Raw genomic sequence first — 27,555 nt, 5'->3', positions numbered from 1 at the left:
AAACAGAGATTAAGTTGTTGATTATTTAAAGAAGACAAAAAGGCAAGAAAATCTAAAATTTAATAACTCTTCTGAATTAAAAGCTTAACCTAGGGAAAGAAAGACATTTATTTAGGAACATGACTAATTTAATCAGTTGTTTAATGTGATACCTTAAATTAAGTACAAAGTTTTTATCCATTCTGTAAATGAGTAATCCTATTTCTACCATGTTTATATTTAAAATTTTAAAATTGTCTCCCATTTAATCTGTTTGTTTATGTACTACCTATGCACCAAGCAGATATTTTTGGCTACTTTCTGTGGATCATGGTGCTGTATTTACTGGTTGAAATAAAGCTGTGCAGGCTTGGAAATGGCCTTTCTTTCCCTTCCAATAGTAGGTTTTCCCATTTAGTCATAAGTGTTGATATTAGGTCTGTTACACTAAAGAAGAGCGAAAGTATTAGGGAACTTCTTTTTGGACCAACATTTCCTGCAATATCAGGGAAGCGTGGACTTGAATATTCATTCATGTCTTCCACAACACAAAAGATTGTTTCATGAGGTTCTGCCCATGTATCAGTTGTATTGTCCGCTAATGGTTTAAGAACTTCCAAAGAGCTGTTACTTGTTTGACGAAATAGAGATCCTGTACCTGATAATACCTTAAGTAATGCATCCACACTTTGTAGGCTGTTGCCAGTTGGAGTTGTTAGTCACTGGTAGGATATTCTCCAGAGACTTCAAAAATGTTGTGTTTTATACATGCTGCCTGCACAGGTAACGAGCACAATCAATGGCACAATCAGAAGTGCAACGCTGGCAAAATGTATTTTACACTGTTAAAACCTGTCAGCAGTTTTCCTGACCCGAATGACAGTTTAAGTACCCTTATATATTAAGAGAAAATAGGATGACATCAAGTGGCCTGAATTCTATTTTTCAATCTGTTGTTTGATGTGTTTAATAAACTCTCTAAAAGTCTGCGTAATAGTTAGTTCTTAATAATTTATTAACATACTTAGTTTGCTTAAAAAAAAAAAACAACAACAAAACAACATATTTTCCTGTCACAATTTTACTGTACTATCTCTCTGTGTACGTCTGTTCATAAACTGTTTTTCCTAATAATACCATTTCTCAGATTTCAAATACAGTCCTCAGATTTCAAATTGTCAAACTATGGCACTTTAACATGATAATGATGATGTACAAAGGGAAGACTCTGCAGCATCCCTTACTGACAGATTCAGCAAACAACATTTCTTAGGACTGTGTAAATGAATTACAGGTTTGAGCTTTGATTCTTGGTCAAAATAACTCCCATCTATGCGGGACTCAACTTCTGTTATTAAAATTTCTAAATGTTCCATAAATAATGTTATTAACAATAATATTTTTTCTGTCTTTTTACAAATTCCTGCATGTGCAAGTAAAGTTTTGACATTTATGTCAAAGAATTAGTAGCATGTGGTAATCTTTACCTTCCTTACTGCAAGCTGATGATCTAAAAGCCCTCAGGATTATATTACTTGGTAAAAGTTGTTTGAATTATCATAGTATTCTATAAACGTTCCTCTTCTTAAAATAATATACAAAAGTGGATATTTAATATAGAAATTTGCATTAAGAATACAGTTTTGTGAATATCTAGAGTTCCAAACTGAATAAATACCATTTTACCAGTGCATTTAAGAAGTCTCAGTGTTACAGTCTGTTGATCAAAGTGTATTTTCTGCTTAAATTTAGAAAATGGGAAAATAAATACAGAATCTCATCAGGAACTACACTGACTTCCTTTGGACCTTTTAAATGTAGAGACAAATAATCATAATAATAATAATAATAATCAAAGAATTAGCATATATTCTGATTAGATAAACACAATACTTACAGTATGGAACATGTGATGTTATTTATACCATAGCTGTCAGTGCTTCCCTGTCACAAATTCAGAGTCATTTCAATAACACCAGAGCTTTAGCAGTCTTGTATTGAGATAAAAGTATTGCAACTTTAACCAAAAGCAATACTGTAGGCATTTAAAATTAAGACCTCTAAGAACTTTCAGATTCGTGAGTTTCTCTAAGAATTTTTAAACTTGCAGGTCATAGCCTTTAGCAAATACGCCATAAGTATTTTTAAAAGTATTTCCAAATTATGGATAAAAATGTATGGATTTATATAATTAGATTATTCCTTTTATTACCTTTATCATTGTATTCGTCAAAATGTGATTCTGTGATTTTAAAATATTACATGTTCACCATTTGTCTTGTTGCAAGTGCCAAAATATTATTTGCCTGTGTTTTGTTTTGATTTTTATTTTTTTTTACTCTTGAGATATCCTCAGCAAATATATTTTTAGGCATTTTTATTGGTAACTTTGTTTCTTCCACGAGCTGCAGTATCAACATCCTCTCCACCGTGTACCTTCATGGGCTTCAGTGGGACAACCTTCTTGTCAAGGTCTTCTCCACAGGCTTCAGGAGAATCCTCTGCTCCAGCACTTGGGGCATCTCCTCCTCCCACCTTGGTGTCAGCGGGGCTGTTTCTCACACTTTTTTCCTTACTCCTCTTTTTTTCTCCCCTTCCTCATCCAGAAACTGATTCCTTTCCTCCAGGTCCCAGTCTCCCCTCCCAGTTTGCCTGTGTACCAGAGAATCCTAAAGCTGTGACTAATATTTTAGCTGAGATTAATTTAACCTCGTGGTCTCTTCAATTTATGTGTTGTTACAGATCAGTTTCTCCAGTGATATACTATACATAACTTCTGATAATTTCATTCAATAATATATACTCCTTGAGTTTCCAACCTGTGCAATTGAGTAGGCAAGGCTGTAAGCTGGCTGGAAATAAGCAATAGGTTGGTTCAAAGGTTTTGGTTCTCTATGATATTTCCCCGACAGCACGATGTAGAGTTTTGTGATTCCATGTTGCAATCTTTGCTTTCCAACTTGTTTCAAACTTTAATAAGAAGACATTTTTCCATCATGATTTCCATCCAATTTGGCTGATATGTCCAGTATGATCTTTTATTTATAGGCATACTTATAAATAAATTTAGAAATGTAAATAGAGAAAGTGTGTTGGATACCAATTAAATAAGTAGAAAGCTAATGTCCTTTCAGATAGGTCCAGGTTAGCTCCCTTTCTCCATTTTGCTTGCTACTGCAATAATTTCCTTTTGTTTCTTCAGTTGCAAAAAGCCCTGCAGAACTATCAGGGTTTGTGAGTGAAGATTGTTTGATCTGTGAGGTCAGCATCTGTATCCTGTTGACAATGCCCTTCTCCTTGCGACTGAAATTCTGCATTTCTGGCTTTCTGTGACTTTCCTTCCCCTAAGCAAGCCTTGTTTCTTGCATATGCCCCTGCAGGGCTCCACCTCCCCCCAGTTTCCAGACAGACTTCCTATCTTCTGTCTAGCCTTAGTCATTTTTATAAAATATGCATAAGCTTTGCAATAAACTGGAAGGGATCCCAAACTGCATACAACTACTGAACAAACCAGAAACTCAAATTGTGATTTATTTATCTTTTCCCAAACAAAGCACACATTTTGCTGCTCTGTGTTATATCTGCTATTCTATTCCTATAGCTAAAGCTAAACTTTGTCATGTTTTGCACCTGACTTCTGTGAACATGAAATGAATGCATATATACATGAATTAAACTCTGAGATTTTTTCAGTAGTATTAATTTTATAGGTTGCTATACATTCCTACAGAAAAGTTTTGTGAGCAAGAGGAGCATGCAACCTGTATTTATCTAAGAATTTGTTGTTGGCCCAAGTAATATGTTATCAGTTTAAACAAAATAAACCAAGACATTTTGCTTAGTCCAGTTATGACTTGAACACTTTAATTTGAGTTATCTAAGTAATAAAGTGGGAGGAGGGGGGGGGAAGTAACATTACAGTAAAAATTGGCATACAGAAGTTTCCTGGTTTTCTTTTCCTTGTTATAGCCACCCTTCCAGTATTCTCTGGAGACCTATTTTGTCTTCATATGTGTCCAGCCACAGGTTGTTTTGGTTTCTTTGCTTTTTATTTTTCCCTGTGTTTTCACCTGTTAGTCACTAAAGTTACAGAACTGCATCCTCCAGTCCCAATTAAAATGAGGAACTAATGTTTTCTAGTTAGACCTTTTCCATACAAAGTACTTAGCACAGAGCTAAGTGGAAACAAATTTGGATATTTACCTGGTGACAAGGGACTTGCAATCATAAAATAAATTAAAATCACATCAGATCAAGGCAGCCACTGTCAAGGCCCAACCTCCACTGTAACAGTGCTTTTCCTAGTAATAGGAAAGTCATACAGGGCTCAAATCTCTGCCTGAAGGAAAGTTTTATAACTCTCTCTCTGAGAAGTGGGGTGTAATTTCACCATACTAGTTATTTCCACAGCTGAAGTAATATTTACTTCAGATTTGAACTGACCCAAACAGAAACATGACCAGGTTGAAGTTCCTAGTCAGAATCACAGAATCGGCTAGGTTGGAAAAGCCCTGTGAGGTGACTGAGTCCAGCCATGCTTGTTGCAACTAATGCTGTGTATATAAAATAGTGATTGTTCTTGTCCAGATGCCCAGAGACTGAGTAATGAATGAAGATTAAATTCTGGCAAATCACAATATTTTAAGTCTGAGCGATCCAAGATCCCACACGGATGTGTGTTTGGAGCCTTGTGCTATGCTACAGTCTTCCCTTATTTATCCTTGGCAAAAAGACCTTGTGACTCCAATTTGCAGGGCCGTTACCATTTTAGAGATTTACAGAGCTAAGAGCTTTACAAAGCATTATCTGTGTCCCATTCTCTTTTATTCAAAGAATCAAGTTACAATAAGATTTGATTGTCTAAACTAAAATGTAATTGTATAGTAAAATCATTTTTTTTTAGTGGCTGTTTTATGTGAGGTCTGTACTGAATAAGAATATTGTACTTGATGGGGTTATTCCTGAAGTTTTGCTGGGCTGAATCCATCTGAGACCTGTGTTAATGGCGTTATAGCAGTGTTGGAGTAGATTCAGAACAGCAACATTCTTAGGAATAAAACCACTGGATACAGCATTTATGAGTGAAGCAGAATTTCTAATTGCAAAGAACAGATGTAATTAATACAGTTGTAATATTTCTGCTATCCTTATAAACACTCATTTGTAGTTACTGTTGTTATTTTTCATGGCCAGCACTAATGCCTGTTTTCCTCCACAAGTTTTTTCATATGATGCTACTGTTTTTGCCATTAAAAGTCATCAGTAATTTCTTTCTAGTGATTTGCATCTTTAGCAGAAGTAATCTAGAGTGGCTGATTTATCATATTTTCTCTCTTTATTATTTTTCTTTCATAGTCATTTATGAGTAAAAACCAGTCAATGAAAGTTCATTTTCCAGTGTCATGTCTTAGTGGTTGTTGTACGGGATATCATGTGCCATCTCATTGCATAATGACTTAAGTTTGAAATTCCAGCAGGAATCAATGAAATATCAATCAGTTCATAATTTCAAAAAGTTGTATGAAGCATTCAAGAACACATTTTTTTCCTGAGATTGTACATGCTACCTAACAACCTGCGTAGAACCTGCTACTGTTTCCAATCTGAATTCTTTAAGAGTAACTCCTGTGTCATCACTTGAACAGAAAATCAAAAAAACAGTTGAGTTTTTTCTTCGATATTAAGGTTTTTTTGTGACTTCCCTGGTGTTACACTATATATCTACAACCAATAGGTTCTTCAATAATTTTTTCTTTGTGGAAAACCAAATTCCTAAGAAATTCAGGAATTTGCAGCATGCTGACATATATATTTAACAAGCTGCAGTTCTAAAAGTATCACAAGGTCTCCTATAAAAATCACTGAAGTCCAAGACACTACTGTAGCATTATTCTGAAACACTGGACATTAAGGCATATGCACATAGCAATACTCTGGAATTTTCTGCTGTCTCCAACAGGTGCATGGATAGAATACATTTACCTGAAGAGAATGGGAAATATTGTGAATATGCCATCCATAATCCAGAAGGGAGCTTCCATCAGCTTCTACACGATGATGGCTGTTGTGACTAACAGCCCTTTCTCTCATCATCAAAGGTAGATTTTCAGACTAGGAACTGCTGCTCACGTGCATTTTATAGACTTCTGGAATTTTATCATCATTTAGTATCAGCATGTCAGGTTGCAGTTCTTATCTTTCATGCTGCTTCAAGAAATGTTTTCACAAGCAATTACGATCTGCTTAAATCTCCCATATGAAAAGTGTCAGCCTGAAGTGTATGACCTCAAGTGTTCCTCTCATGTGGATAACAACACAACCTGAAATCAGAAAACTTACTAAAAAAATGCGATTCATGAAATTCTAAAGATGATTCTGTTTTACAGTATTTGTTTTCTCCTTGAAAATTCAGTAATGTATACTGGGAATGTGACCAAGACAACACAATGAGTTGGTAATTTTTGGCAGTTTGATCTGAAGAAGGAAGAGTCAGGATTTTTTCAACCCTTCCCCCCTGCAATGTGAGGATCTTCAAGGATGTTCATCTGAAACAGATCCTTTGGAGGAAATTTAAAAAGACCTGCAGTTTTTACTGAAGTTATACATTCTTATAATGACTTTAGTATATTGCTCCATGTTTTGCAAAAGAAACAACAATCTCAATTCTAAGCCATTGTTTCTTCACCATTTTTTCTGTTGTTAATATGTGCAATGCACATCTAAAATACTAAAATACACAAGGTGTTGGAAGACATATTTGGTAAATATTTGACAGGCAAAACCAACCCATAGCGTTGTACCTGTGGACAATAATGGCACTTTTTGGTCACAAATAAGCTTTAAACATTAGAAGAAAAAAAATTAGAGGTATTCAACTGGTCTGGATTTTAAATAAAGGTATTTTTTGCTTGCAGTCTTGCACTTGGACTTCAGGGTTAAAGGAGTACTTCAGTCAGCCAGATGGTAAACTTGATAGGAAGGAAGTCAGCTGCTCAAACCATCCAAGTAATATTAGCAAAATCCAGCTACAAATGAATCACCAATTTCTTCAACTCTTATCACCTTCCATTCTTGTTTTCAGCCAACTCAAAATGCAAGTTTTGGCAGACAAACAATTTCATCTCATTTGGTGCTACATTTTCTCAGTGGGAGCTGGAGAAGTGGCTGGTAATTCAAACTCATCCACTAACCACAGCATCTACCTCTGCCCAAGTACAGCTTTCTGCAGTTGTAAATGAAGGACAACCTCCAAGCATCACAATCAGCTAATTGTCCCCTTCTGAGTAATTACACTGATTTTACTACAATGGCACTGGAATTTTGCAGATGGAACACTCCATGTTACCTGAATAAGTTATTCTGTCCCAGAAGTTGTTCTTGTTGCCTTTTGGATCTTACTGTCTCATCGCTTCCCTGTTCTCTCTGCATGTGGAACCCTTGAAATGCAGAGTTGTCATTGCTCTGATGCTGCCTTGGGATTATAATTTTGAAGCTGTGCAAAGATCAGTCAAATCAGCGTCATTGTGGAATATTCACACGTGGAACTACAAATGATGTGAGACATTTGGGAATCAAGAGCATGACAAAAAAACTCAAGGAGTAGAATAGCATATGTGTCAGGACAAGAATTTTATCAAACCTGAAAATAAATGGATACTTCCCATTTTTTGATTAGTGTAGGGTTTAGCTACATATTTTAAGTAGGAATAATATTTTCAAGTGCAGAAAGTTTTCACTTTTTCTTTTTTTTCAGAAGGTACTTTTTATATTTCAGTGGTGTCATGCATAATTTTACTTGGAGACCTCTATAGAAGAGTTTTCTTTCACAATGATTGCTATCAGTATTCAAAATTGAAGCTGTTTTTTTTTTTTTTAGTATTAAATTCGTAATCGATGGAATGGGTTTTTTATGTGGATTAAGTCACAAAGTAACTTCACCTGACTTCACTATCAAAGTCTCTGCTGAAGATTTGTCAGCTGTGTTTTAGCTTTATGCTCATAATGAGGTCGGGGGGGGGTGTAAAAAAACCACCACTAAAGCCTCAAAACCCTCACTTTTATTTATGAATTCTATGAAATTCTCGAATTAACATTTATGATGAAAAATATTTTGATTTCTTAAGATTTTATTACGATGCTGTAAGATGCTGTGAAAAGGTGATTTCTGAAGACTTTGTTATTCTTTCCATGTTTTAGAGTGTGAGTGGCTGTTAATAGACTTTATAATTGATCTTTCTAAAGAATATGTGTATCTGTATGAAAGTGTGTTGTCCACATATGTTTTCAGACCTCAATGACTAGTCATGCTCTAGGATGGAGAATTAATTCAATGAATGAGCACAAATAATGAGTATTAGACCACAGAGATTATTCTGATTTTTCTAAGGTTTTGGTTTGTACATTTTTATACTCTTTATTAATACTAAGAAATAAAAGCAGAGGTACTCAATCTGACAGAAGACAGCATAGTATGTATTCTACATCTCTCCCACTATAATATTTGAAAGGAAGAATTTAGTAGGTATCCATTATTATTTCAGGCAGACTTGAGAGCAACTGGCATTATTAATTTATAGAGATTTCATCTATATTTTGATTTGTCTCCACTGGCAGCTCCAAGGCTTTTGTCCTGGTGGGGTTTTTTCCTGAGGATTACTGGGCAGGTGCAAAGTACTTGGTGTTCCCATGTGGGCTGTCTCTTCCTCTCCATGTTGTGGTGTGTTATGATGCCAGACAAGGTGCTATCGTGCTCTCCATAATTAGAGCACAGGGGAGAAATAAACCTTAGAAAGACTTTACCAAAGATTATAAAGTTCTGGTGGGTGCAAACCCCAAGGTTAATGTTGCTTCTTTTTGGAACTGTGTATTTGCTGTTCAAGGTTAAATAGGAACACTGATATTATGGATCCACATCTCTATTAACTGACTTACACCATAAAGCAGTTTAATAAAACCATACTAGTATTTTTGAAGTACTTGTGGAAAATTCATCATACTAACTACCATTTTTCATTTGCATGTGTCAATCTCCAGCATATTATGGGACAACAGAGACACCTGCTTCAGGAGATTGCCTTTAATTAATTAATTAATTTTTTAAAGGAATGTTCTTGGTCGGTATTTGCACTGTTTTTCTTAATGTGTTTCTGTGTTCAGGAATGTCAGCCTATCAGTGTATTTTTAATCAGGTATTGGACCGTATTTGCAGAAAAAAAAAAAATAGAGTTGAACAGTATCTGCAGAATAGGTCCAGGGAACAGGTCTTCTTAAACTGTTCATGAAGATGTCACATTATGAGCAGTGTAGCAGAAGACATGTAATACATTTTTTATTAATAGGTAGCAATTTCAATGGGACAGCTTTGAAAAAGTAGAAATTATATTTAGTAGATGCATATTTTTATGACAATTTGAGTAAAATTTTCTTGCCAACAGTAGCTGTTTTATTTATTTTTATGACTTTGAACCTAGTAAATCCCTCTGTTTCTTACCATTTATTTGATTATGAGAATAAATTATATGGTTGTACAAAAATCTTCTATCATTCAGGGTATTTATTAGTTTGGGTTTTGTCCTAACTATATATCTAAGATATAATATGTCATCTATATTTGAATTGGAAAATGCAAAAACATAGGAAAGTTATTTTAGTTACAGTTAACATTTTTTCCAGCAATACTAAAAAATAAATAAACTAGAACAAGATTGAAAAAATACTATTTATTAGTAAAAACTATTTATTTTAAGGACCTTTGTGGTTTTTTTCATTATTATTTTCTTTTATAATATGAATTTGAACTCATATCTGTGTGAATAGTTAATTAAAGTGTTGGAATTAGTAATGAACTGATGAATCATTAATACAGTATTTACTACTGTATCTGTGATTCATAGTCTCAGGTTGTTTCACAGTTTTAAATGTATCTTCTTAGGGAAATATCTGTCATCAAAGTAAAATCAGAAATTAAATTGCTGAAGTGTATTTACATATTAGGTGGGAATAATGTAAATTGACTATGTTATTGCATGAAAAAAGAAGCAAATCATCCATAGGGAAATAATTCTGTTATTAGCTATGTCATAGAAAGTACTTGTTTTATCACTTAATATTTTATCTTAAAGAAATTTCTTTTTAATTATCTCAAGAATTCCCTCCAAAAGCCATGATATTCACTACTGTAACATGTTTAGAAATAGCATGGTAACTTTTCCTTTTTTAAACATATAATGGAAAAAGAATTTTCAGTATTAGAAATTACATAAATGACAGCTAAGTGGTCTTAGTTACTAATTTTTATCAATCCAGAGGATGTTTTTTTTGCTCTTGCATTAGAATTCCATATCTCTAATTTATGTATCTATGCTGAGAGGAGTTCACAGGAAACAGAATTCAATGTTCTCAGATTCTGACATAGGATCAGAATACTTTTTTTTCCATGTAAATAGTGATAAACAGAATGCTTTATCTGACTGCTTTCCATCAAATATTTTAAGATCTTAATTGTGTGTGTTTTTTCCTGTATTAAGTAAAAAAAGCAGTTGTACTGAATTAAATGCTCAGCCACTTAAATATCAGCGACCACATGGTGAGTATTTAGTGTAAAAAGCAGTAAAATCCAGAGTGTGTACTATAGAATTGAACATTAAATCCGTTTCAAGTTTAAATGTGATCCAGTGAAATAGTTACTAATTTTCCCTCCCTTTTCTACTTTCCTTAAGGGAAACAAACAAACAAACAAACCTACAACAAATTTCCCAAAGGTTTCCCAGAGAAGTTGTGGATAGCCCACCCCTGGAAGTGTTCAGTGCCAGGTTAGATGGAGCTCTGAGCAACCTGGTCTAGTGGAAAGTGTCCTTTTCCATGGTAGGGGGATGAGATGATCTTTAAGGTTCCCTCCAACCCAAACCATTCCATGATTCTATCAGTAAAGCGCAGGACCAAATTAAAATTATCTTCTTTTTCCTCAGGTATGCTACTTTATGAAAGTAGAAGTGTCAAGCAGAGGACTTTTTTTTTAAAAATTTTTAATTATTTTATTCGATTGTCCCCAATATTTGTATACACTTTAAATTCAAATAATTTTTTTTTTTTTTTTGGGGGGAGAGTTTTTATGGATAAGGATTTTTATGAAGTTGCTAAGTACAAAATTTATGCTCTAGAAAACTGGAAGCCAAAATTATTTTTCTCTCTTGGCCTTTTCCATGCAATGATATGGAACTGAAATCCAGAACTTCCAGTTGCATTTATGGTTTAAGGTTTTTATTAATTGTGAGTTTCCAACTAGAAAATGTGAACTGTGAAAATAAATCTATGATTGGATTTGTGGTTTGGTTGTCATCTAAAGGGGTTATTTCTATCCAGTTTCACAGCTGTATTTTTGAGGACCAGAGAGACAATGCTAAGTGTAATCTGAAATATAATGATCTTACATGAATGCATTTTCATAAACTGCAGCTTCATAACACAGTGAGTGAGATTATAAAGAAGTTTTGATTATGGAGTTCACTCTTGAAGTCATAAGTTGGTATATTTTGTGGTTTCTCTTGACAATGTTCCTTTAAGCATGTACTTATTCCCTTGATTATAGTGCCTAGAAACAGAACATATTTTTCTACATTTTTTTAATTTATTTGGAAAATTTAAAAGTTGCTTAGCTGTCAATAGTAACTTCACCATAGGTGAAGAGATGCTTTCAGTCATTCTTATCAATGGTGTTTAATATATAAATTTTACATTGATATGCATATATATAAATATATAAAACCTTCTTTTTTCCTGAATCAATGTAAACAGAGCCCAGATGGCCGTATAGAAGTCAAAGGGCAGCATGGAAAATCGTCACTGCATATTAAAGATGTGAAGTTGTCAGATTCAGGGAGATATGACTGTGAAGCTGCAAGTAGAATTGGTGGGCACCAAAAGAGCATGTACCTTGATATTGAATGTAAGTTCTAATATTTTGTTTTCTCTTTTAAATTTGTTTTAAAAGAAAGAAAAAAAAAGTACATTCTTAATGGAAGGTCATTTTTTCATGGTATTTTGTATTTGAATTTGCATAAATATAGAAAGCATGTGCTGTAGATTGTTATTCTGCAGAGGAATCCTGTCTTTTCTGAAGTTGATAAGAGCCTTGTTGGTGATTTAAGTGGACAGGATTTCATCTGAAATCATATTCCAGTGGTATTACCCACTAACTTAAGGTTAAGCTTAAGAGTTTCAAATCTTTGGGCTTGCTGAGACTGCTGGGGATGAAAAGTGTTCAGCAGGATAAGGTAAGAACTGATTTGAGCAGCAGTTCAGTCTTGAGGTTAACCTTCGAAGATTCAACAAAGTATCTTTTTTTTTCCTTTTTCCCACCTAGTTCTCTGAATTACTAATCCTTAAAAAGTACTTGTCCCTGTTATAACCCCTCCCAGAGTTATCAAGTTGGTGACAATCTCTTCTACAGATTGTCTTTATTCAAAGCCCTTGAATTTTATCCAGTAAAAAAAGGGGTTATTTTTCCTTAGTAGAGTCTGATGCTTTAGAAGCCAATCAGAGGATATAAATCTGAAATATACAAAAACCCACTGGAAAATTGTCTCTTCAAACTGTATTTTAAATTCATGTGCAAAGGTCTTCCAAAAAAGAAAAAGGAAAAAAAAAAAAAAAAAAAAAAAAAAAAAAAAAAAAAAAAAAAAAAAAAAAAAAAAAAAAAAAAAAAAAAAAAAAAAAAAAAAAAAAAAAAAAAAAAAAAAAAAAAAAAAAAAAAAAAAAAAAAAAAAAAAAAAAAAAAAAAAAAAAAAAAAAAAAAAAGCAAAAGCAAAACAACTTCTTTATTTCTTTATTTCATTGTTGTTCCATTTTTGTAGAGATTTTCTAGATGTATTTGTTTCCAATAAATTTCCAATATAGTCTGAGCAAGCCTACTTAAACTGAGTCTCTGAACAGAAAAAGTCTTTCCAGTGGGAGGACAGAAGCTGGAATAGGATGTGTGGCACAGAAATATAAGTAAGGATTGCAGACCACTGAGTGATTTACTGGGGAGTTCTGAAGGGGACTTCAGCTTGCATTTGTGTGTTCCATCTTTTTGACAGGGGAGCTCACTGTGGCATAGGAAATATATCTGAAAGGAAAAAAAAGAATGGTTAGGAATGGAGAGATTTGCCAACCCAGAAGACCTGAGAAATAAATGCAGTGTTAATTAATAGCTTTAACATAGCTAGTCTTCAATAGTCACAGAAAGGTATTTGAACTTTGCAAAATATTATTTTGGGAACATATTAATTAGCTCTATTTATGAGTGCTATTTGTTATTATTGAGTGCACTAGTAATTACTTATATGTATGTAAAGAAAAAAAAAAGAGATAAAAATGCAAATTCAGTGAAGTTTTTAGAACTTTTCTGTGAAATCCTGCCTACTCTTCACATACTGGTAAAAAATATATCCTTTGATTATGGCTATATAGCTGCTGTGCTTTAAAATTAAATATTAATACATTTTATATTCAGAAGAGAGACATCTAATGCACCCCATGTTATAAAACATGGACAACTGAAAGTTAAAAATTTATTAGCAACACAGAATCCATTCCGAAGGGCATGACAAAATCTCTTCATTGATACAATATATTGTTATAATCTAAAACACCTTTAAGAGTAAAAGTTTTAGAAGAGATGGTAAGAATTTAAAAGTAACATAGTCTCATACTAGTATGGCAGAATTAATTTTAAATGTGTGTGGGAACAATCAAATATAGTGTATGAGAAAATGGAATCATTTAAAGTCTGAATTTATGCCTTGGTAGACAATTTTTGATACAGCACAAAATTTTCTACACTTCAAAGGAAACACAATTTATAAAGAACATAGAAATATTATTCTATTGTCAGAGATATCACACATTGTAATTATTATTTTTAAAGTATAACACAAGATTTGTATTATGACATGTCTAAAATTGGAGGTTTAAGATTTAAATACTTAACTGCTAATGAGGTTTAAACCAATTGTTTTCCAGAACAGGTGTTTGAATAACAGAAATACAAATTTCCTCTAATCCTTTATGTCAGGAGTTTTATAATGCAACGAAAATATTTCTAGGGTGATATAATTGAGGTCTGTCTCCATTCATTTTCCGATTAATGAGTTAGAGAAATGTTTTGCTTTCCTTTGCAAATAACTTTGCACTGCTGCATGAACTGCAAGTATAACTTATTTATCTTGCCCAGGAAAGAAAACATTTGTCTTAATGTTGAAGAATTCTGTTCTTTAAAATAGTGTCCTCAAGAGGAAATGTCTTCTTTCCAGCCCCATCCCCCATCAGTCAAGTCTCTGCCATAAATTTCTGTAAAGAAACAGCCTCTTCAAAGAATCTTTCCGCATCTCATTACCACCATTTCCATCCAGTGCTGTGTCCTTTGACAAGTACCAACAGTCCTTTTCTCCACTAAAAATACCTTCTTTTATGCAGGAGGTGGCATAGTTATCCCTCATTCCAGTTATTGCACATCATAAGGTGCAGGCCAGGGAGTTTCAGCAAAAGTTACGGGTTCGACAACTCATTTGTGGTTTTGTAGCAAACTGGTAAAAACAGGGGGAATCGCTGCAAGATTTGATGAAGCCAATTTCAAATAGATGATCTGATTCTCCCTGTAGTATTTTCCAAGTGGTATTTTTTCAGCATGTTAACTGCAGTTACAAAGATTGCTATCAGGGCTTCTAGATTTCTTTTTTCTCAAATATTCATTTACAAAATTACATAAAAAGTTTCAAAATATTTTAATTTTCTCTTCTATTATTTTTGTTGTGTTCTCTCCAAAACCAGTTTTGAGAGGCATTTTTTCAGATATGGCTGACTCTTGCAGTGAAGCCATTTCAACGGATTTTTTTATTATTTTTAGTAATATTCTCATTTAAAGCTCAATATCTATTTTAAAGTTAAAATATAAATCAATAAGCAGGACTTAGTTGTTTCTATTGTTGTTATAGTTTCTAGATGAAACCAACCAATGCACCTATGCCTTTCTGTAAGTTAGCAACAAAGCCAATGCAGTTTCCTTTGCATGTTTTTATATATTTGACAGTCTGTGTAGTCAGGAGAGGAACGTGGTTCCATCAAATCCTTAAATATCAGTGCAGTTAAACAGGTCTAGTGGAGGCACAGAGTGCTCTGGTGTCACTGTCTCATCTTTTTACTTACTGACCCCTATCAGGGACCTAAACTGACAGTAGGATTGAACAGTTTCCATATTTTATCCTTATTCTCTGTTGGGGATGTTCTTGATGATAAGAGCAGTTCTGCGGAACAGGAAGAGATTATCAGGTTTGATACCAACTGGGCCCAGTTAGCCCTGCCTTTTATCTCAAGTAAATGCTAAGGAGACATGAATTGTAGGGAACCCAGGGGCGTTTAGAAGGATTTCTTCCTGCAAAGCCATCTTTGCATTTAGTTTTTCCCATGTAAAGTAATTATGTATATATATACATATATATGTATTCCTTATAGTAAGTATGAAAAATAAATCAAAATTACATCAAAAATAAAAGTATCATTTGTAAACGCTCTTTGCTAATGGATTTCATTAACTGCAAAATTTGATTGTGAACATGAAGCCCAGTGTGTATTGGATGATAATAGTAATAATAGAAGTAACACATCCTTTGAGATGGCATTTATGATTTATATTAAGATGTGTCTATAGAGATTATCTCTGTATTTATCATAGAGAAATAAGTATTTATTTTTTAATAAAAAAATTATAGACATAAAAATAGATAAAGTGGGAGACACTACGATTAAGTTTTCAGGAGGGTCTGAGAAAGTTACAGGCATAAATTTCAGTGAATTATATATTGATTTTACATATAATAATATCAAGTGTCTCTTAAAGTTTCAGTTTTGCTAAATAGGTGTTTGACTTTCTATATGGTATGTTTTGTCTTTTTAAGTGACTGACATTATTATGACAAATACATGCTAGGGGTAGAAAGAAATCTTAAAAACCATAATACAGACTTGGCTAAATGAAGAAACATTCTGATGGGAGAACTTGTTATTTCTTGGGTTTCACAAACTTGTCACTTCATAATTCACATATGCCGGATCATCTTTCATCATAGTATTATTCTGAGTTAGGTTGCACTGATTTACAAAGTTGGCAAAGCTTTAAACAAACCAGTAGTGAACATTTATGAGCCTTGAAAGTGACTCTCTATGTGCCCTTAGTTTTTCCTTCATTGTGTTCACACTCTTCATTAACCAATCAGAAGCTTTCATAGAGTTGATTTTTTTCGTCCCAGGTGCACATGTTGTGTAAGATGCTGGTGCCTCTGATTGCTCTGTATCAGCAGGTGCAAATTCCTTTGGACCTTAGTCCTCTTCTTGGAGAAAATGTATTAAGACATGTTCTCTGGAAAAATCTTTGTTTTCCCACATACTGCCTGTGAAGCATCCTGAGTGGTCAGGGACCTTTTTAGCTGCAACTACCAGTTTTCACATCACTCTGTTTCAGTTAAAACTCCCCAATTTCAGTACTAATATTGCAGCTATTAGATATGTTGGATGGTCCAAAAATGCCTCACAGTACACAAAGACTGGTTTTTTTTGGACAGAATCCTCTGTGACAAACATATTACAGAGAGTAACATGGTAGACTTTTGTATGAGACCAACCATGTGAGTAGTTGATAAAAGGCATTTAAATAATTTAAAGCGTCTTCCAAAAAGGAGTAGTTTTTCTTACTACAGTTTTTCATCCAAATCTGAGTTTTGTAGTTATATTCCTTATTAGTTAAGTACCAATTTTCAGTGGTAAAAAAACGTGTAGCATGTGCAACATGGTCCTTACTTGTAAAGAAATCCGTGCAGTATTTGTTATACTACTTTATTGCTTATCAGAAACAGTCTTTTTTACTTTTTGTTTGTTTTTCCTTGCCACAATTTGAAATCAATCTCATTACTGTTACAGGCTTGAACTTTGTTTCCTGAATTGATTAGTCTTTTGCCTTTTTACTTTGTTGTATGTTAACTGGATTGCACTGCAATTGATGGAGGTGCTTTGGATTCATGCAGTTTAATTTTGTATCTTTGCAAAATATGTGCGTCATTACTTAAAAGAATGTTTAACAGATTGAGCTACAAATTGTATTTACCTTCAAGGAAGCAAGGCTTTGAATTGGTGAAAATGCTACTCCTGTGTGCAGGATGGCCCAAATGTTATCACAGAATCATAGAATGGTTTGGGTTGGAGGGGACCTTAAAACCATCTTGTTCCAACCCCAGGCCAAGGGCAGGGACACCTTCCACTAGACCAGGTTGCTCAGAACCCCATCCAACCTGGCCTTGAACACTTCCAGGGATGGAGCAGCCACAACTTCTCTGGGCAACCTAGATGTTGTGACAAAGGTCACAAGAATTTCAGCTGCCTAATGCTGTCATAAATCAGAGTAAATTCAAACAGTTCATACTTTGGATTTGGTTTCTGTTAAAAGAAATCGGTGAAGCAGCATCCCATCACTCCTCACAGAACCACAGACTGGTTGGGGTTGGAAGGGATTGCCTCTTTCCTGTCACTGGACATCACTGAAATAACCTGGCTTTGTTTTATTTACACCCTCCCATCATCCATTAGTCATGAGGGCCCAGCTCTATCTTATCACAACCAGAAAAAAACCCTAAAAAGCACAATCATATGTCCTAGGAAAGACACAAATGACAAAAAAAAAAACTATCAAGAGAAACAAAACTTTGAAATAGTCTAAAAAACATATGCATCTTTTCTATTAAAATACTCTTGGCTTTACTTACATTTCTTCCTGTCAAATTTACAAGTTTAAATGGGAAAGCAAAGATAGCAAAGGTCAATCTTTAGCATTTTACATGTGATAATTTTGACACGTCTTTGGAGCTCATGAATATCAATTGTAAGATTTACCGTTTTCATTCTTTGACTACCTTGAGCACTTGCACAGAAGGAAATTTGATGTGCCATTGCAGTGGCTTCAAGGGGGTAAGAATGTTGAACTCAGAGCAAAAATGAGGTTTATTGCTTAAAATCACATTCGAAAACCATTTCAGCAGAGCTTCCTACATTGAACCAGAGATGAAGGCTTCTGTTTTCTTAATTTGATTCTACAACAGTAAGTGTGGCAAAGTGGATAAATTATATTTTATTAATCTATGTAGTAAATATACCTATTGTTTGGACCAAAAGAGTGGAAAAATACTTTGGAAGAGAAATTCTGACTTAAAAGCTTTTTGTCCGTATATGTCAATGACTTGTTATGTGATGTCCATGTTAGGAATTTCTCTAAATTTTTACCTAATACTCTATACTATATGGTTGGTTGGCCTTGCAATGAACTTGATATAATTTAAAGTAGATGTTTAATAACAGATTGGCTATTTTTTCTCACAATAGAAGAATACAATTTTTATTAAAATAAATAAAATAATTTAGGTTTTATTTTGTTTCACTTCTAATAATTTACTCATTAATATGTACCTATGCCTTTTTTCACATATGCAATTTTGAAAAGTAAAGGTATAAATAAAAAGAAAAAATTGGAAGAATTTTCTTAGTTTCCTTAAAGATGCTTCAATTTTATGACTTGGTCTTGCAAGATAAAAAGTTCAAATATTTACATTAATAATGAATGTGCAAATTTTAAATGGTTTTGCAAGTAATTTCATATGATATTAAGTGTAATTTATATTATATACTGATGACCTGCGATTAAAAAAAAAAGGCAGCATGTCCTTTGTCCCTCTCTATACCTCCAAGGGAGATCCAGCAAAGCAGAAACAACGCATCTGAGAATTATGAAGAAAAAAATCAGATGATGTGATAAGTGTGATGCTGAAAAATTGGAACTTTAACAAAAAAAAAAAAAAAAGACCTTAAATTGAGATTTGTAACCTCAACCTTTTTTTTTTTTTCCAACTAACTTACCTTAAGTGCAGAATACTTGGCATTACTTGAAATTGGTATTTTTAAATACCCAGTGAGTTTGAGCACATTGAGAAATGGTGTTGGGTATAGAAAGTAATTTCAGCAATGCTGATTGGATTTTTAGTTGGTTCCTTTTAAGTTTCTTAGAGATTTTATTCATTGTTTTCTGGACATCCTGTATGTAAAAATGAAGAGATAACAATATTGAGTAACATTTAATATTGAGATAACAATTTTATTAATTGGAAATATATGAGAGAGAGATGAGAGACTGGAGGGATAATATCAATAAGGAGTCAGAAAAATATAGAAGGAGAAGACTGGACTTTGTTCTGAAAAAGTGACAAGCAGGACAGGAAGAGAGATGGGGATTTGAGGAAAGGTATGGCAGTTTTTGACTTCTGGCTATAAGAGAATTATAAAATATAAAGTGTGATGCAAGAAGTCTGGCCATCCTAAATTATTCCAGTATTTGTGTCCAGGAATGCACATGACATTTGAAAATTTGATAGAAATTAGTACCATTCCAAAATAATTGGCAATACCTGATAATTTTATTACTGAAATGAAATTACTGCTAGTGTGAGAGATGTGTAGGGGGAGTCTTCATGTTCTACATCTGATGGCCAGTGCTATGGGTGATTTACTGGCAGAAGAAAATGACTAACAGACACATGCAAACAGTTTTTTTAAAACATCACTATTGACATACTTAGTTTATTTTGTCTAGCTATGTTTTCTTAATAATTTCTTCTAATTTAAACTGGTTTAGGTAATTGTAGAGACATTTTTCCATCCACGACAGAGATTTCTATGAATTTTAAATTTCTTGGTGTTTCAGTTTGGTTTGTTTTGTTGGGGGTTTTGTTTGTTTGTTTGTTTGTTTTTTACAATTGATCAACCTAAAACCACTCCTTAATGTCAAGTGGAATTTGAAGAAAATTGGATACACTGAATTTCTGCAACTCTGGCAGCACCAAGCACCAGAACCATACATGCATTCATTGTCCACCATTTTTTAAGGTGACAATGTTAACAACATGCTTTGCATCTAGCAGAAAGGTACTTTATCTTCATGACCATTAGTGTTTTTCCTACATTTATCGAAATAGAGCAGTTGTTGTGGGGGTTGGATATTAAAAATATTGTCCTAGTTAAGGTTATCAGGAACTGCTTGCCAATGAGGGGGGGATTCTTACTCCTCATAAACTGGAGAATTAGTTGATAGTTCATCATACTATTGAATATAAATGTTTTATTGTAATGCATTTTGAAAGGAACCAATAGAATGGGGCAGTGGAAAGGAAACATTACTGAGAGTAGTGTTTCCTGCAATTGCTGTGAAGGGAACACGAATCTCTCAAAACTCTTGAAATTATGAGCTGGATTCTGGAAAAAAAAAAAATCTCTGTTTTTAGCTAATAATCATGGAAATTCAAAATTATTATATGATGACTTTCAGCTGCTTTCCTATTTGGAAACTTCCCATGCAGATCTTGCATATTTTTTCCTTGCAGGGTCATGATTGTGACAGTAGCAGTAAAGAGAAAGTTAGTTCTCCAGTTCCTATTTCATAACCATATTCATAATCATCCTTTTCAGGATGATTATGGATTAAAATATAACCACCTAACCACATTTCTGAAGTTGTTCTGATATTATTTTTTTTACAAATGAATATTTGACAGTTATTGCATTTCTCTTCAGAGGTTCTTCTTTTTATTTAGGACAAAGCTATTAGTTTTCAAATATGAATTATTGAAAACATGTATGGGGTAGAAAATACAAGAGAAAGATAGCTGTCAACCAAATTGTTGCAGAGTTACAAAAAATTGAGGTAATTTTACAGGATCAGTGACAAGAACAGTACTAGATTTACTAGAAGATGTGGTTTATTAAATCCCTTAATTATGGGAAACTTATGTTAGTATTGATCATCTGAGAGAGAGGATTCCAACAATAAACTGGGGAAATGTCCAGCATCTTATGCCTTTCTGTCACATATTTTCATTGCATGATCCAGGAAAACAAATTATTTCAGGAACAAATAGCCAGAAGTTTGAAAACTTATGTTCTTGAATTAAGAAGTATAAATCTGATTCTGCACACAAGTTTTTGATTACAGTTGTCTGGACACATGGACTGAGTCAGGTAATTTGCTATATCTAATTTTGTGTATTACACTGAATGTACACCAGAGCTGGATCTTTGAAGTTCTTAATTTAATTAGAGTCTGGACAAGACAGGTGATGCATTAATCTGTTCTTGGACCACTGTTCCTGGACATTATGCCTAACAAGGATATCTAAATACAAGAGACAGTTTTCAGGTCACAGTTTGCTTCTCTTAAATAATCTCACACAGGTTATCCAGAACTACTTCTAATTGGAATACTGACTTGCCTGTTTCTTTCTTGTTTGTAAAAATGAACAGCTTGAGTTTGGCTGATGCTGGTACCATAACATTAACTACTCTAAAATGCTACTTAAATTTGCAATTGCTTGTAGAATCTTACTCTCATAGAATAGTTTTATTTTTTTATCTTTGTAATGGTTGTCTTGTTCCTTCTAGAGATCATTTTCCTTTGGCTTGCATCTTCCCTCTAAAATAATATTCCATCTTTCATAGCTGAACCTTGTAGTAGTGCTTATGAACTTTTATCCTGTCCTGGGCTGCATCCAAAGCAGTGTGGGCAGAAGGTTTAGGGAGGGGATTCTGCCCCTCTACCCTGCCTGAGACCCCACCTGCAGTGCTGCCTCCAGCTCTGGAGTTCCAAACACAAGAAAGACAGCAGGTCCAGGAGAGGCTGCCAAGATAATCAGGGAGCTGTAACACCTCTCCTGTGAAGGCAGCCTGAGAGAATCGGGTTTATCAGCCTGGAGAAGAGAAGACTCCAAGGAGATTTCTGCAGCCTTTCAGTATGTAAAGGCAGCTTATAAGGAAGAGAGAGAGAGACTTTTTACCTGTAGTGCTAGGGCAAGGGAGAATAGTTTTAAACTAAAAGAGGGCTGTTTCAGATTAGATTTTAGGAAGAAAATCTTTACTGGGGGGCTGGTCAGGCACTGGCACAGGTTTCCTAGAGAAGCTGTGGATGCCCTATCCCTGGAAGTGTTCAAGGCCTGGTTGGATGGAGCTCTGAGCAACTTTGCCTAGTGGAAGGTGTGCCTGCCCATGGCAGGGGTGCTGCACTAGATGATCTTTAAGGTCCTTTCAAACCCAAACCATTCCGTGATATTTTGTGCCTTTGTTAACTAACATGAACAGTAGCTTTTTTACTTTGTTTGTTGTGTTTGTTTGTTTGTTTGTTTTTTGTTTTGTTTTCTGTAGAGTGCCAAAGGTTCAGGTATAATAAATACCATCAGTGTTGATTTTTTTAAAAAAACAGAGCTATTTAGAAGTCCAGCATGTTCCCTTAACTGGTTGTACTTTGTGAACAAAAGCTTAAAAGGAGGTTTTCATTTGCACCCTGCATTGATTTTTGTCAGGTGTAAATTAATACTGAGTTCCACAGAGGCTAAGCAGAGCATATAATTATTCTTTAAGGGTTTTAATTTTCTAACTGATCTGCACTGAAGCCTTTATTTTTTTTTCTTTTTATACAGTACATATATTGCAGCTAAAGATCCTCAACATATATAAACATATGAGAAGGTCCACCTTCTCATTTCTGCTTGGTTTTACTTAATTCTCAGTTAATAGAATTTATTGACAAATATTCTGTTTATTTGTTTCTTAATTATTTTAGAAAACTGGAGGGATCAAATTTTGCAGGAATATAAAATAACCAACCTTATGTTTTCAAAGCCTTGGCTTTAAGGTTTGTGTTTTTCTCATGCTCTATTTTATATTGAACATATTTTGTGTTTATGTTTGATAAATACTAATTCTGTAACCAATTAAGCATAATATACTTCAGTTAGCGATGAAGGGCATACAAGAAAAAGCTAATTCCTTTTATAAACCAATTATTCCCTTCCAACTCAATTTTTCTAATTTTATAAAGAATGTAAAATATCTTTTATTTGTACTGTAAGAAAATAATTTCCAGGCTTATTTTCTTTGCGTAAAGCATCGCTCCAGGCACCTTAATCTATTCTTGACTAGGAAATCAAAAATCATCTCCTTTAAGATAATTTCTCTGAATCAAGCCATTAGCACAGTCCTTCTCCTTTTCCTTTGTTGGAGCTTTTGACTGCTGGGGAAGTGGCTGCAAAGCCTTTTTACTCAGACTTCTTGAGAGGAAAATCGTGCAGCTCTTTTTTTGGGGGGAATGCTTTACATTTCTGAATTGTCAGTTTTGGGATATATCTTTATTTGACAGACTTTTAGTCCTGTTTGTGGTTTTTTATGTGTATTAGTATCTGTAGTCATACAGAAATGGCAGTCTATAACTCACCTAATCTTTTACAATATAAATAAATGCATACTATGGTCAGCCAAAATTTGCCTTTAGAAGAGAACTGGAAGTTCCTCTTCTCCTAAATGCTTGTACCTGCAATACAAAGTACAAAGTGTACTTTACTTTGTCACTTGTAAGACTTGTAAAATAGAGTATGAGTTTGCCACGTATATTTAAATCAACAGAGAGCATCAAACCACATGATGTTACCAAGTAAGGAAAGTTACTCAGATTCAGACAGAGCAATCTTTAAATCTTCAAAATTCACTCCAGTGTTCATTAATGGAGAAATTCTGAGAAATTGTGCATTGGGAGACACAGCTTACATAAGACTTGTAGTGAAATTACCCCATTTGATGCCTCACAAACACCCTGATGAGATTTATGACCCATATGTTGAAATCATTATTGATCCATCTGTTGAACAGGCAGAAGTCAGTTCATGCACTCTTCCTACAAGTGGCTCCCACCATGAACTTCATTTCCAGAGGAAAAGCCAAGGTTCTGACTTTTGGTATTCTGAGATTCCTGACTATTCTTAACCATAAAACAGGCATTTGCAGTTTGCTTTTTCCTTCGTATTCTCCCTTAGGATGCCATGTCACCTCTGAAGATTTTTTGATAGTCCATTCTTTACATTAAGCTGTGTAGATGATGAAATATGGTTTTATTAAAGATCTGTGAAAATCAAGAGCACTAGAATTACTTATTAAAACATTTGGAACAGAAAGATGAGTTCCTGTATCTGCTAAATAAATTCATAGTCAGGCACGCTTTATTTATTTGGGCGAAACTGCTTGTTTTCCTACAAAAGTGAGGGCTGAACAGTTATTAAAGAAGATGCTGCTGGTGTTGAGCAATGTAGCAGCTTTGATCTGTGCTTTAAAACTTCTATTCATAGCAACTCTTTTCAGTCAAAGCCTGTATGCCTGCCTGCAGAAGCAGCCTATGTCATTAAAAAGTTATTCTTTTTGACAGAGGCAAACACAGAAAAAAGTTGAAATGTGAACTTGAGAGGAAAAAAAAAAAAAAAAAAAGGAAGTAGTTTTTAACCATACCTGAAGCTAAATTTCACTTCTTACTTAAATTTGGTCAGTTCTAGTCTCTGATAGACCTATTAGCAATTTTCTAGACTAAAGTTAAACTATTTGTGAGAAGACTAGAGTAGTTTTTCCTAGAGACACATCTATAAATATTTAGAAGCTATTTGTCAGAATAAAAATATATACATATGTACTTTGGATGTAAAAATCTGTAACTAACACTTTTCTTTAGGTAAAAATGCTAAGAGAGTTTCCTTGAATATAATACAAAGAATATTTTCTTAATGCTTGTAAAATATGAGTAAAGTAGAAAAAAATTGCAACCAAATATTTGATAAGCAAAAATACTATTTACTTAAGACATAAGTAGAAGAGGAGGGAAAAAAGCTGCTCCCTGTCATTTTCCAGAGACCACTAAAGTGTTCTTGCTCTCCAGAGAAACAGTGAATAGAACAGATAAGTCGTGTCACTACTGGCTTTGTGATCTGTAAATCACAGTCTGCAAACCATCAATTTCCTCTGTGTCAGACTCAGGGTTTGGTACATGTTTCATGTAGCCCTTTGTAGGCAGGTTTGTAAGGAAAACACACCACTGTTTTTCTTGTCTATAGCTTGATTATTTCCTAAGGTCACAGTTCCAGTGAGAAATGGGGGAAGCTGAAACACATGTATAAAAGTTCGGAGAGTGAATATAATTTCTCCATAGCAAAACAAGATACTATAAAGTCATAACATGAACAGCTTCTATAAGCTTCATAGGTCACCTCCCTTTGTCATAAAAGGGTTTGGCCAAAGAGCTTCTCATCCTCAAGAGGAAGTGTTCTTCCTGTTTTTTTAAGGGCCTGATATTGCCTAATGTTAAATATAATTAGCAGGTATTCTCTTCCTTAGAATTTCAGCTGAAACAGTTTCAGGAGAGGAGAAATTTACCAAGATGAAGGCTCAACAAACTCAAGGTTGAATACAAATGTTTTCAAACATTTCCATAATAAACTGATTTTTACTTTTCTTACTTTAGTTTTTTTATTTTACTGCTACTTAAAAAGTGATCACACTGTCACACTGCCATTGTCAACTGGAATTTCTCTGTGAACATGAAGACTTGGATAGAAATGTACAGCTTGTTTTACTAAACCAGTCAATAAACTTGTGTGTTACTCCATTTTTCCAGATGCTCCAACATTTGTGTCAAATCAAACCAGGTATTACTCTTGGGAAGGCAATCCCATCAATATAAGTTGTGAAGTGCTGGCAAATCCCTCTGCCTCAGTTCAGTGGAGAAGAGGAAAATTAGTTTTACCCATAAAAAATACAACACATCTGAAGACCTACAGTACAGGAAGAAAGCTGATTCTAGAGGTAAGGCTTAAAATGTAAATCAATGTGGTGATATAAAATAATTTTGTCATCAGTTTGGCACCATTGCAAGTAGGATAAAATTTGCAATTTAACAAGAAATGCTCTTTAAAAAGATAACAAAAAAAACCCAACAACTGTATATGAACTAATTTATCTCCATGTTTCTGATGAGCAGTTAGAAAATAAACCTTATTTACATGGCTTGTGAGCAGTTTTCCATTGGCACTGAACAAAAATGCAGCTTTGATTTCTTGGAAGTAAATAAATACGTAAATAAATATAAAACTAGCACATCAAGTTAATACAAAAAATTACACGGACTGCCTGGTAGGTATTTTGTATATACAAAGAGTTTATTAGATTCTTTTACTTGTTTAGAGGTGAAATTATAAAGATCAACAATGTCACTGTTTTCCATTGTTGGGTTTCCTCACTGGCATTTGAGAAGGGAGAGTTTAACATGGAAAAGGGTGTATTTAGATCTATATTTGGGAAATATACCAGATAGGCTGAAGTAAGAACACATCTGCATTTTGGTTGAGGAGAATATACTTACATTTATACCTGACTAGCAACTAATATTTACAAACTGTATTCATTTTAAAGATTGCTCCCACCTCTGACAGTGATTTTGGACGATATAATTGTACAGCCACAAACAGAATAGGAACAAGATATCAGGAGTATACACTTGATCAAGCTGGTAAGTTAAAATTTTGTTTCCTTCTCTTTAAATATTTTTTGTACTATTACCAAAATGAAGTTCAGGCACACTGTCCTCTCTTTCTTTTATTCCATGGACTGTTTGCAGTTAATTTAATTCTCTAAAAGTTGAGTTGCAATATAAAGTAAAATAAACCAGTTTGCTCAGAACATGAATCTTTTTTGGATTTAATTTTAAGGCCTTCAGAAATTTGAAAAAATTAAATTAGTCTAACTTTTTTTCCTTTGCCCTCACTACCTCCTACATTTATAACAGTGTATTTTCATTACTTCAGCAGAGAGACATATGGTTTGCAGGCAATAAAAGTAAGAAGGAACTAGGAAATTATTTTTTTTCCATTTTTCTCCCTGGTGTTTTCTTTACAAACCAAGGATGACAAAAGACTGAAATGCTTCAGCAGAGAATTTCTACTCTCATTTGCACTTTTAGTTATTTAAAAGAAGAATTTGAGCTGTAGTGTTAGATTGAATTAATTTAAGCTCTGAGATGTTCTACAGTTTATTCTTACAGAATTTCTGAATATCTTTAGGTCCTTCTATTGTTGTTTAGGCAAATATAAAATTCTCACTGCATGTTTGTTCTTCAGCAGAAGTAACTATAAACTGAGAACAAATGAGAGTTTCTTGGCTTCGTTTTCAATTTTATTTTCTTTTGGAATGGACTAACGTTTATTTAGCAGGCTTGGAGGTCTCCAAGCATTTGGATCTATGTACTTAATGATGCAAATTATGCCAGCTTTAATGACGTCTAGGGAGTTATAAAGCAGTTTAGTACTAAAGGAACAGCCACACTGAGATCTCTTACACCCCTTGGGATGTGTCATTATGGACCACTTTCATCACATAACTTTCAGGCCATACCGTAACACCAAACTGGCTGACCTGTATTGAAGGGGATAGGAAAAAATAAGGTCTTTTTTTTTTTTTTTTCCAGTAAGACATGTGTATTATTTATGATCTTGAATTCATTAATTGAATGTGGCTTTTAGTTTGTTTTTCTTCAATAAGAAAATAAACCCTTTGAAGCCCTACTAGAAAGAGGTTTGGAGGTGCTTTGCTGAAACATTCCCATCCACTCATAGCTCTCTTACTTGGCCTGGTAGTTTAATTTTTATAGTT

General features: G+C 33.9%; 1 protein-coding gene across 1 annotated transcript in view; it reads left to right on the top strand.

Annotated features, from left to right (window-relative positions):
• NCAM2 (neural cell adhesion molecule 2) overlaps positions 1-27,555 on the top strand; it is a 279,510-nt gene that overhangs the window by 171,347 nt on the left and 80,608 nt on the right. The window contains exons 9-11 of the mRNA XM_027886019.1: positions 11,773-11,923; positions 25,526-25,713; positions 26,320-26,416. Of these exons, the coding sequence (XP_027741820.1) occupies positions 11,773-11,923; positions 25,526-25,713; positions 26,320-26,416 (436 nt within the window). The remainder of the gene's footprint in view (positions 1-11,772; positions 11,924-25,525; positions 25,714-26,319; positions 26,417-27,555) is intronic.

The sequence above is a fragment of the Empidonax traillii genome, unplaced genomic scaffold, assembly GCF_003031625.1.
Source record: "Empidonax traillii isolate 1590-97213 ecotype Southwest subspecies unplaced genomic scaffold, ASM303162v1 scaffold176:size2985712, whole genome shotgun sequence".
NCBI lineage: Eukaryota > Metazoa > Chordata > Aves > Passeriformes > Tyrannidae > Empidonax > Empidonax traillii.
Note: the sequence above shows the minus strand (reverse complement) of the source record. Positions and strands in the feature narration are given on the sequence as shown.